General features: G+C 41.4%; 1 protein-coding gene across 3 annotated transcripts in view; it reads right to left on the bottom strand.

Moving 5' to 3' along the window:
• Positions 1–3,050: 3,050 nt before the first annotated feature.
• Positions 3,051–12,557, bottom strand: part of CMSS1 (cms1 ribosomal small subunit homolog (yeast)) — a 372,024-nt gene continuing 362,517 nt past the window's right edge. For all 3 annotated transcript variants that reach the window (XM_011962503.1, XM_011962502.1, XM_011962504.1), the window contains 4 exons: positions 9,760–9,820; positions 9,274–9,361; positions 5,286–5,374; positions 3,051–3,349 (listed from right to left, as the gene is read on the bottom strand). In XM_011962503.1, the coding sequence (XP_011817893.1) occupies positions 3,266–3,349; positions 5,286–5,374; positions 9,274–9,361; positions 9,760–9,820 (322 nt within the window). In that variant the 3' untranslated portion in view covers positions 3,051–3,265. The remainder of the gene's footprint in view (positions 3,350–5,285; positions 5,375–9,273; positions 9,362–9,759; positions 9,821–12,557) is intronic.

Here is a 12,557-nt window from a genome sequence, read left to right as displayed (position 1 = left end):
GCAGTGAGCTGAGATCCGGCCACTGCACTCCAGCCTGGGCGACAGAGCAAGACTCTGTCTCAAAAAAAAAAAAAAAGAAACCAAAGAGACACAACAACTAAGTAAGTGCAATGTGGGATCCTAAAATGAATCCTGGAATAGAACAAGGACATCAGTGGAAAAACTGGAGAAATCCAAATAAACTCTGTAGTTTAGTTAATTATATGGTACCAGTGATGACTTCTTAGTTTTGATAACTCTATTATGGTTATACAAGAAGTTAACACTGGGAAAGCTCAGGGAAGAAAATATGGGAATTCTCCATTTTTAAAACTTTTTATTAAGCCTGAAGTTTCAAAATAGAAAATAAAAAAAAAGTTAATGAGTAAGGTAACTGTGATTATATTGTTGTCTTTTTATATGTTTACAAAATGCCAAATTCACTTGATGCTCTTTCTACCACTATCCTGCTGATGTGGTTTGGCTGTGTGTCCCCACCCAAATTTCATGTGGAACTGCAATTCCCAATGTTGGGGGAGGGACCAGGTGGGAGGTGATTGGATCATAGGGGCGGATTTCCCCCTTGCTGTTCTCATGATAGTGAGTTCTCACGAGATCTGGTTGTTTAAAAGTGTGTAGCACTTCCCCCTTCACTCTTTCACTGTCTTGTTGCCACGTGAAGATGTGCTTGCTTCCCTTTCATCTTCTGCCATGATTTTAAGTTTCCTGAGGCCTCCCCAGCCATCCTCCTTTACAGCCTGTGGAACTGGAAGTCAATTAAACCTCTTTTCATTATAAACTACCCAGTCTCAGGTAGTTCATCATAGCCGTGTAAAAATGGAAGAATACAGAAAATTGGTATCAGAGCAGTGGGACATTGCTATAAAGATACCTAAAAATGTGGAAGCAACTTTGGGTAATGGGCAGCAGTTGCAACAGTTTGGAGGGATCAGAAGAAGACAGGAATATGAGGGAATGTTTGGAAACTCCTAGAGACTTGAACAGTTTTGACCAAAATGCTTATAGTGATATGGACAATGAAGTCCTGGCTGAGGTGGTCTCAGATGGAGATGAGGAACTTATCAGGAACTGGAGCAAAGATCACTCTTGCTGTGCTTTAGCAAAGAGACTGGTGGCATTGTGCCCCTGCTTTAGGGATCTGTGTAACTTTGAACTTGGGAGAGATGACTTAGGGTATCTGGCAGAAGAAATTTCTAAGCAGCAAACTGTTCAAGAGGTGGCCTGGCTGATTCTAAAAGCCTATGCTCATTTGCATAAGGAAAGAGAACTTATATTTAAAAGCAAAGCAGAGCATAAAAGTTTGAAAATTTGCAGCCTGGCCATGTGGTAGAAAAGAAAAACCCATTTTCCAAGGAGAAATTCAAGCTAGCTGCAGAAGTTTGCCCAAGAGGAGCTGAATATTAATAGCCAAAACAATGGAGAAAATGCCTGCAGGGCACTTCAGAGACCTTCGTGGCAGCATCCCCCTGCCACACAGGCTCAGAGGCCTAGGAGGGCAAAATGGTTTCGTGGGCTAGGCCCTGGGCCCAGCTGCTCTGTGTAGCCTTAGGACGTGGCACCCTACTTCCCAGCTGCCCAGTTCCAGCTGTGGCTAAAAGGGGCCAAGGTGCAGCTCGAACCATTGCTTTAGAGGGTGCAAGCCCCAAGCCTTGGCAGCTTCCATGTGCTACTGGGCTTATGGGTGTGCAGAAGGCAAGAGCTGAGGTTTGGGAGCTTCTGCCTCAATTTTGGAGGATGTATGGAAATGCCTTGATGTCCAGGCAAAAGTCTGCTACAGGGGCGAAGCCCTCATGGAGAGCCTCTATAGGGTAGTGCAGAGGGGAAATGTGGGGTTGGAGCCCCTACACAGAGTCCCCACTGGGGCACTGCCTAATGGAGCTGTGAGAAGAGGGCCACCATTCTCCAGACCCCAGAATGGTAGAGCCACTGACAGCTTACACTGTGTACCTGGATATGCTGTAGGCACTCAACACTAGCCTGTGAAAGCAACCATGGGAACTGTACCCTGCAGAGCCACAGAGGCAGAGCTGCCTGCCTAAGGTCTTGGGAGCCCATTCCTTGCATCAGCGTGGCCTGGATGTGAGACATGGAGTCAAAGATTATTTTTGAGCTTTAAGATTCAATGAGTGCCCTGCTGGGTTTTGGACTTGCATGGGGCCTTTAGCTCCTTTGTTTGGACCAGTTTCTCCCACTTGGAATGGGAGCATTTACCCAATGCCTGCACCACCATTGTATCTTGGAAGTAACTAACTTGTTTTTTATTTTACAGGCTCATAGGTGGAAGGAACTTGCCTTGTCTCAGATCAGACTTTGGAGTTGGACTTTTGAGTTAATGCTGGAATGAGTTAAGACTTTGGGGGACTGTTGGGAAGGCATGATTGTGTTTTGAAATGTGAGAAGGAAATGAAATTTGGAAGAGGCCAGGGTGGAATGATATGGTTTGGCTTTGTGTCTCCACCCAAATCTTATGTTGAATTATAATTCCCATTGTTGGGGGAGCGACCTGGTGGAAGGTGATTGGATCATAGGGGCAGACTTCCCCCTTGCTCTTAAGCTGTTCTCATGATACGGAGTGAGTTCTCACAAGACCTAGTCGTTTAAAAGTGTGTAGCAATTCCCCGTTCACTCTCTTGCTCTCTTGTCACCATGTGAAGATGTGCTTGTTTCCCCTTCACCTTCTGCTGTGATTGTAAGTTTCTTGAGGCCACTCAGCCATGCCTCCTATACAGCCTGTGAAACTGTGAGTCAAACCTCTTTTCTTTATAATGTACCCAGTCTCAGGTAGTTATTTATAGCAATGTGAGAATAGACTAATATACCTGCCACCCTTTTTGCTAGGACCATGCCTCAGAGTTTACAAATCTGCTCCCCATGTACCATCTCCTGGAACCCTCAACAGTGCTGTGAGACATTCCCACTTTGAGCTGATGAGATGGGGCTCAGAGAGGTAAGGGGCTTGCCTAAGGTCACCCAGCTGCTTTTTCCTTCCTCCTGAACAGTTACATCAGAAACCAGTTGGTGATAGAAAAACTCGGTCTGCTCAACAAGGATCACACACAAGCTGGTGATACTTTATTATATAAGAAAGTTGTCAAAAGGACAGATTCATTCCTATTTCAGAATCCCCACATTCCAGTGATCTATCTGCTGATACAGTTAACATAAACTATTTGCTGATATTTACTGAGTGCTTGCAATGTATCAGAGTCATTAAATAAGATGCAACTTCTACTGTGAAGACTGGAATCTTCATTAGGACACAGACTTAGAAAAGGCCCAGTTTCAAAGATTCTGACTTGCACAGACTGAGCACTCCCATTTCCAGAAGTTCGAATACCTCCTTTCTTATCTAAATGAGAGAAAAGGAAAAAAAAAAAAAAAAAAAAAAGATTAAGATCAAGCCAAAATGGTCTTGGTGAAGAAATTCAACCATCAGGACTCCCTGGTATTTACCCAGCGGTTATGGCCAGAATCAGAGAGGGTAAAAGTCCTAACACACATTTGATTCAGAGTTGAAATTTTAAAAATTATTATTATTATTATTATTTTGAGACAGAGTCCCATTCTGTTGCCCATGCTGGAGTGCAGTGGTGTGATCTTGGCTAACTGCTATCTCTGCCTCCTGGGTTCAAGTGATTCTCATGCCTCAGCCTTCTGAGTAGCTGGGATTAGAAGCATGTGCCACGATACCTAGCTAATTTTTGTATTTTTAGTAGAGACAGGGTTTTGCCATATTGGTCAGTCTGGTCTTCAGCTCTTGGCCTCAAGTGATCTGCCTGCCTTGGCCTCCCAAAGTGCTGGGATTACTGGTGTGAGTCACTGCACCTGGCCTATTATTATTATTGTTTTGTAGAGACAGGGTCTTGCTTTGTTGCCCAGGCTGGTCTCGAACTCCTGGCTTCAAGTAATCCTCCCACCTCAGCCTCCCAAAGGGCTAGGATTACAGGTGTGTGCCGCCATGCCTGGCAGAATTAAAATATTTATATAAATGAAGGAAGAGGTACTATATAAATGAAGGAAGAGGTACTATATAAAACATTAGGTTCATTAAAGTGCAGCCATTCAAAATAAAATGCTATATAAAGGTGTTTCAAGGACTCCGCGTGTGCTTTCTGTAAACAAGATTATATACGATAGTTCAGTGTAGGATTTTATTGCCTTAGGATAACTGCTAAGAATGACAGCAACAGAATAAAAATAACTATGGGTGACAAGATGTTTTTGGATATTTCTCATTATTAGAATTAGAAACTTAGTAGGTTAGTCAGATTTAATATTATAACTGAAATAATCAACTGTGGCCTCATGCCTGATATCAAATTTGTTAAACCAGTTTTAAGAAACCAGTCAATTCAGGGGACAAAATGCACAACTGCGTATGTGTGTGTGCGTGTGTGCGTGTGTGTGTGTGTGTGTGTGTGTAACTGAGCAAACTGTTTTTTAACCTGAACTGATGTCTGAAATAACTCACCGATGAATTATAATCAGGTTTGGTCAATCTGGAGATATAGTTTTATGTGATTGATTAATTCATTCAGCATGTTTGGAAGAGTATTTCCAAGCCTCTTTGATAGTTACTGCCATGGTTTGTTCTTGGTTGGTGACTGGTAACCATTTTTTTTTTCTAACAAACAGCTACTGTGAAGCATCAGGCTAGACTGAACAATTAGCCCCATGATAGCATGGTAGGTGGCAAGGTCAATTTTTCACATTATGATGATAATGAATTGCTTTTAAAAATATATAATGAGCTAATACTGTGCCCATAAAGGCATTCAGTCATTCAATTCTAATCCACTGAGACATCAAAAAATTTCCCCACCCCATGAAATAAAAATATCTTTCTAAATTAAGTAAGTGGGTTATTGGGGATGTGGAGATGCTGGCAAAGAGGCAAGTTTGTACCCCTGCTTCCCCAAGCCGAGCCAAAAGTGCACATATAAGAATGAAAGACAAAGACGAGTGTGTCTACAAAGAAAGGGACAGGAAAAGTGCAGGTCCTTCAGATCTTCTTGTTTCTCAAAATGGTCCCTAGTGAGGAGAGGCCATTGGTCATTTAAGGAGCAACAGAGCCGATTCCCATGAAACACATGGAAAGGATACAGTTATGTGTAAGGGGAGGAGGTGGCCTCTATAATTATAGTTAGCTCAGAGTTAGAAAAGATAGAAATCATTTCAAAATCTAAAATGTGCTGGCTCCTCATGTCAAAGACTTTATTACTGTGTTTGAACTCAAGTTCAAATAGAGAAAAAATGATTAAAAGCAACTGCTGGTTACGTGGTACCTCGGGAATGTCCATCATTCTCCTCAACTTCTGATCTCTCCAGTTCCAGTCAAAAACCAGAAATTTTAAGGGGTTCAAATTAAAGCCACCTGAAAGAGACAGGGAGAGAGTTGCTGCAGTAAAGACCTCATGACATAAGCTTATTAAAATGATTTTTTATTCTCCAGGTTACTTTTTGTCTCATATGTTGTCCTCTCCCCCAGTAACTCATCTCTGCACATGAAGTGCTGCCCTTCCCTGATGCAAACAAATGCAGCACTCTGAGACTTGCTCTTCTTATCAACTCATCACTCCTTCTGAGGAAAGCAGACAAGCTGCTCTTGCTAAGCTCCTCAAATGCTCACATGCTGGCCAAGCCTCCATTTCATGAAGACCCAGAGGCTGTAGTCTCATTCCTGACAGGCATTTGCTAAGCTAAATCCTGTAGTTTTGGGTAGTTGCCTTTCAGAGGAGTTGAGTCCATGGAGTCTGCATGGCTCTGAAGAGGTGAGTGGGGAGAAAGATGAGGACAGGGCTGGGTGGTTCATTTTAGGCAGAAAAGGAAGTTGAGATGAATAGGCTCTATTCAGCTATCCTTTGACGAGGTTGGTAAATCACTTAATTACTCCATTCTCTGTTTTCCTGTCTGTCTACAAGACAATGATGGACTGTGAGGGCTGAAGGGGACCTCAGGGATTGTCTAGTCCTCAGATGTCTCACAGTTGGGCATACAGTCAGTTCTTGCCTCTGCTCCAAGCTGTTCCACGTCTCTCGTGTTAACAGTACCTGCAGCCTTCCTCTCCTGCGGCACTTCCCCTCAGCTTTTCCTCATGGTATTTAAATATTTTCCTCTTTGCCCCTAATACTTGTTCATGCTGTTTATAATTCAAATGCCTGTTATTAAAAACATTCTGCAAAATTAAAATAAAAATGGTGAACTGGAAAAGACAATGAGTTGATCATCAGTCTTCCCTTAATATAACTGCTGGCAGGAAAGCAATAGGTACAGCCTCTCTGGAATGAAACTGAGCATAATATAACAGCTTCAAAATGCTTTTATTTGATCTCAAATTCCTGACCTCAAGTGATCTGCCCATCTCAGCATCCCCAAGTGCCGGGATTATAGGCGTGAGCCACGGTGCCTGGCCAAAATGCTTTTATTTGATAAAATAAATTTCCTTCTATGACATATCCCAGTGAAGCATCAGAAACATAAACATAGCTACTTGCAAAAATGATCATTGCCATATTATTTATAATAGCAAAAATTTAGAAACAACCCAAAGTCTACCATAATAGAATTGCAAAAAAATAAATTTACAATAGAATATTGTAAATAGCATAGCTATACAAATGAAAAATTAAACGTGCTTCATGACAAGGAAAGTAAGTCCTCATGAGATATAGCAAGTGAAAAAGGTAGGTTATAAAGTTATGAAATGCAGTATTATCAGTCTCTGCTGTATAAAAATCAACATACAAATGTATAGAAAAAAGACTGAAAGGAAATATATTCATTATTAACAAGAGATTGCCTCTAAAGTGACTTGTTTTCTTCTCTGTACATTTTTGCATTTTCCAAAGGCTCCTGCAGTCAGAAAATCCCCTTCATTACTAAATTAAAACAACACAATTGTCTGTAATTGTATACATACCAATGTCATGGGATATTGTTCAGTGTCTGAAAACTCTCCTTAGATATCAAACATATAAACATTAAGTCATAAACAGCTACATATGTGCTATTGGTGTCACTCTGTTAGATTTCCCATTTTTAGAGTGCTGGGACTATTCTCTTTAAACACTTTGTATGTAGCCAAAGGCCTGTGGTTAATGAATATTAAACCATTCATCCAATTAGAATCAGAAGTAAAAATTATTTTCATTAATATTGTAAAAAAAAAAAATCGCCCTTTAAATGATTTTTCCACATGAAATAAGCCTGTATATTGAGGTCTCACAACTCTGTAGAGATCTGATTTCAATAGTCTGGATAGCTTTGCTTTTTCTCTTCCTCTCTTTCTTTTAAATACAGAGAAGAGTAATCCTGTTGCATGGGGTGGGGGTTGGGGAAGTCTGGTGACACACAAAAAAATCTGGATGCCAGGAGGGACTGGTGGTGAATCTTTAGCTAAAAGCTGTTAGGGAGACAGGAACCAACCTGAGAGTCCATCCTTAGCTTCTCCTGATACCCAGCCAATCACTCCCAAATCTGTGTCTCATAGAAGGCCTTGGTGCCTCTCATCTGTTCCTTAAGTTTCAAATGCCATAGGATGTCCACAAGACAAAAATCCAAACTCCTCGGCTTACTGTTCAAGGGCTTTCCTCAAATTTCTTTCCAATTGCATCAACTGCTACTATAGCCCACAAAGTCTCCAAGCAAGAAAGTTGGTCACTTTAATAAATAACTAATATTTGCTAAGTGTTTAGGGTGTGACACTTAGTGTGCTGAGCCCTTTATTGGCATTTTGTTTTGATAACAAACCTTAAAGTAGCTGCTATTACAATCCCGGTCATTTGCACAAAGAAACAGGCTGAGAAGGGTGAAGTAACTTGCCAAGGTCACAGAGCTGGTAAGTTGCTAGACCTAAGATTTGAATCTGGAGGTCTGAGTCCATCACAGGGGCTCCTAACTGCAACACTGTTTTGCCTCCTCCTAATTCCTGGTGATATACCATGTGTATGTGCCTGCTTTCTGAGAATCTCACTGGACTGTTCTCCCATTCGTGAATGCTTTCCCCTGACCCTCCCAGCCTATTTCAATCCTCCCCACACTTCAAAGATCAGTTAAAGACCCTGCCCAGCATAACTATCTCTTTCTCATTTCAACTCCTGTACCACTTAGAAGTGCTCATTTGGCTCTTGGCATTTACTGCCTCATGCTATCGATCTCAGTCTATGTACATTTGGTTCTTCAGCTGAATCAGGAGCTCCCTGAGGAGAAAAGGCTCTAGAACCAGGAAAGCTGGGAGTGATAGACCTTGGGGAGGGCGACATAACCCTCTGAGCTTCAGTTCTCTCTCATAAGAAATAAAATGGCTGGCCTGTAAGGATGCTGTGAGTGCTAAATGAGATAGCATATGTAAGGGTGTCAAGCGTAGCGCTGCCTACAAGTAGGAACTGAAAAGTGTTGTTTCCCTTCCTTGTCAGGGGCAGCCAGATTTGTTACTTGTTGGTATTTGTACAAAACTCTGCATATAGTGGGTTCAACTAACCTTGGATGGTTTTCATCTGGAGAGAAACAATAGTAGTTTTAGCTTTTGGTTGCTCCCTGGCAAATGACCATCTCTATAATGAGTTACTACAGTGATGTGCACATTACTTTTAGGTATATAAAATAATCTGAGAATAGCTCCAGACAGTTATTTAAAAAAACCTCTATTATATAATACATAAGTAATTTGAAAATAAGTATTGAAAATAAATCATTGAATCTGCCTGGTAGGTAGAAGAGGTAATAAGATAATTGGCAGGTTAGCAGGTTCTTAGGCTACTGGCTTTGAGAAAGTTGCCAAACTATAAAAACCCACCAGTGGATATCGTCTAGAGTACTTTCTATAAAGCACTCAAAGAGAAACACATTTGGGAAGAACAACTGTGGAATGCCTGCATTACATTCACGGAAACTACGTTTTGTTTTAGTATGTTTTATATACCAGCCCTCAAAATGGGAGTCTCCCCAAGACTCCGTGGAGTGAACGGGAATGCTCAACTCAAGCAGTGGCCGCGCACTGGTGGAATGAAGGCCATGTGACCCACTAACCTGCTTATAGCAGCTGGAATTGGACTCTGTTTAGGTGGGCACATGTACTTCAGTTTGCCACAGTCCTTATCATTCCCTAATGTGCTACTTGCTGGTTGGCTTCAGAGATTAAAGGCTGAGGTTCTACTTCCTGAATTAACACAGAGGTCTGGTTTCTGTATATCCTGAATTTAGTTTCTGAGACTCACATATGGGTAAGGCAAACTCCCAGCCCTGGGCAAGAGTACCACTGCCCTCTTGTCATACCTTGTTTAACAAGTTCTTTAATTCTCCCTGGAGTTCCTACACCCAGGTGCACCACACGCTTCTCCAGCAACTTTACCTGCTCCTGGACCTGTTCCAAGATGAAAGAGAAGAAAAGGAAGTCATTAAGGAAGTGCAATTTTACACCAATTTCTTAACTTTATCTCAAAGTTAAGAAAATGAAATGCAAATGGAGCTACCCTCGTGTAGGGTCAACTTCCAGGGCAGAAATGAGCATATCCCTAGAAAACTGGTAAATCTTCAAGGAATCAAAGGGTCAAGCCTCAGGGACGGAGCATGGCAGAAGCAACTGCTGTAGGGGGGAGGTAGGTATGCAGAGGCATAGAATTTAAAAAACCAGAAAAGTTGTTAAATGTTACATAAGGAAGGAACTCAATAAAATACTTGCTAAGGAGATTAGGAGAAGAGGTTGAAAAGAAAAAGCTGAGGTCTGGGAGAGGCCTTTAGGGATCACAGGCCCTTGCTTACCTTTATGTGCTTTGCAAATAATTTTATAACTTTGCTGTCTCCTCTAAATGCTGTCATCGACCTAATGAAAAGAAGTAGGTGAATGCTTAAGAAAACCAACTCATTCTAGGCCACGATGACTACTTAAGTATTATGTCTTGCTTTATTCAAAGGATGTGTGCATATGTGTGTATATATGCACATACATACACACAAATTCTGAGATTTGCAGGTTAGTCAATCTTTGCAATGAGAGTGGGGTAGCCTTTTATTCAGGTACATATCTGTGTTGGCTTCACACTGCCATACACAAGGTCAACCTTACTTAGGTTTCCTTGATTACTGAAACACATGATCTGCCTTTCACTTGTAATACAGAATTCCAGTATTTCAGGTCCCTGGCAGAAAATTCATCTTCCAACTGTGCAGTGCAGTTCTCATACAAAATTTGGTTGCAAGAGATATCTTAGAGCGGTGATGTCAGCTCATTCTCTGTGGAGCCAAGGGCATCTACAAAGGTCTGCCTGTGGTGGCCATGAGGGAAGCCGGGGGATGAGACGGAAAGAGGGAAGAAGGAGGGCTTCTATCCTTGTATCAGAGCTGTCCTTTCTTATCTACTTTGTAGACTAAGCTTCTCTATAAAATTTTATAGGTGGAAATGGAGCTTCAGCCAAAAGAAAGAAAAGGAGGAAGGAAAGAAGGGAAAGAGGAAGCAAAGAAGGAAGGCAAAAAGTAAGCAGAAACCACTGACACAAAAGACTGGTGGAATTAAAGCTGTGAGGGCGGGAGTTATTGTAAATGAGGTGATCTGGGAGGTGGGTGTGAGGACTGAGGGGCACTCGAGAGTGATGCCCCCTGTACAGGGGTCAACTAGTGCTCAGCTCTGCCAGTTGTGATGATGTGAGATTATGGGCCTAAGATCCTCTGATTTTTAGAGAAGCCAGAAATTTAGATTTTTATATGTGCAGTCTGATTTTAAATATGGGCAAGTCATTCAAAAATTTTTTGGGTGCCAAATACTTGTGGGGTAAACTTAGCCTTTGAGTTGTCGCTTTACAGTCTCTGGCTTACACCAGCAGGACAGACAGTCCACTTAGTTTCTAGGTAGTCAAGAAGCTAGATCTATCCACATCAATCCAGACCACCAGCTCTGAGGGTGGTGACGACGCTGGTGGCACCTGACCTGCCTGCCTTTCTACCTCTACTGTGGCATCAGGTCGTCAGCTGGTACCAACAGCTGTTCTATAAACAGCCACATAACATTATCTATCCAGGATTCTTGTTGTACAGATGATACTGAGAATGCTGCTATCACTATGTCACAGAGGGAAAAATTGTATTTCTCAGGGAACTTTTTTTTTCTTCTTAAACCCACACAATGTCATCAATCTGACAACTGATAGTATTTCCCAACAGATCCTGGCTGTTGGAAATTGCAGGCCCCCAGTTGGGGCCACCTTTGCAACTGAACAGGGCTTTATGGACGTGATTTTGAGCACCATTTCTAGCTGGCTTCACCTAATTTTCTGTTCTTTACTTTTTCCTTGCTTCTATTTTTACAACCTGTTTTTCATTTGTTGAACGTATTTCTATATATCACCTATATTTGAGGATAGACCTAACACGGGTTTACTAGTTTCCTTCACATATCGTTATTATATTTTGAGAAATACTGACCAGTAAAAACATAAGAGTTTGCAAAATAGTGAATCATGCTCTACAAGTTCTGTGGCCTCAAGTTTTTACTTACATATAAGCTTTCTCCATGGCAAGGTTAACCAGGAAGACAATTTAAAGTAAGTCACGGCTCTCAACAGAACAGATGTTCTCACAAAAGTTAGAATTATTAAATATTAGTCTTTATGAATAGGGCTTGTTGTGCCTACTCAGAAATCACCTTCTGCAAATCAGCTAACCTTGAAATGGATCATAGTATTACTGGGGACACAAAAAAAAATACTGCAAATTGGTAAATGAAGTGTGACAACACAGTACTTTTATGTCCTCAGTAAGGAATTTATGTACAACAAAAGCTCAAATCAATTTGATAGCTTTATTTTAAGAGTCCACCTCCAGGCCAAACTCTTTGCCCTTAGCATCTGAATCTGAAATGAGGTAGTTTTTAAAGCACTGAAAAGTCAATGTGAATTCCCATGATTTTAGGACTGGTAAGTACAGCTGCCCGGAAGCAGTTGGAATCTTCAAGATCAATTATGTTTAGAGCAGAAAAAATGGAAAGAAACACAAGTGTTTCACTGGGAGATTATATGCTACAATTTAATGTATGTGCACAATGTGATACAATTTAATGTGTGTCTCCACTTCAGTGGAGAAAGGAGGGTTGAAGGACTATTAAAGTTTAACAACTACTTTTCTAAATTCATGATTACATTAGTTCATTTAGAAAAAACAGATGTAAATAACTATTGAGTGTCTAGATTTGCACCTTAGTCTATTTGACCACGTTCCTCTTTCTTCATGACTTGGATTTTCCTTTGTTTTGTCTCTTGTCAAAGCCTGGCCCAGAGCCAGGCTCTCAGAGAGAGCTGGTCCTAGCAAATCCCTCTGACTCTGACGGCTCTTCTCTGAAAGCTGAATGTTACCACTGACCAGTGGAAGCCTTTTTGTTTATTCCACAAAAACTACAGTAAATGAAAAGGTACGTGAAAGCACTTAGTGAAGCAATGACAAATTATCTTTAAAACATAATCTTTTTTTTTTTTTTTTGAGACGGAGGCTCGCTCTGTCACCCAGGCCGGAGTGAGTAGTGCGATCTTGGCTCACTGCAAGCTCTGCCTCCCGGGTTCACGCCATTCTCC

The sequence above is a fragment of the Colobus angolensis genome, unplaced genomic scaffold (assembly GCF_000951035.1).
Source record: "Colobus angolensis palliatus isolate OR3802 unplaced genomic scaffold, Cang.pa_1.0 Scaffold592, whole genome shotgun sequence".
Classification (NCBI taxonomy): Eukaryota; Metazoa; Chordata; class Mammalia; order Primates; family Cercopithecidae; genus Colobus; species Colobus angolensis.
Note: the sequence above shows the minus strand (reverse complement) of the source record. Positions and strands in the feature narration are given on the sequence as shown.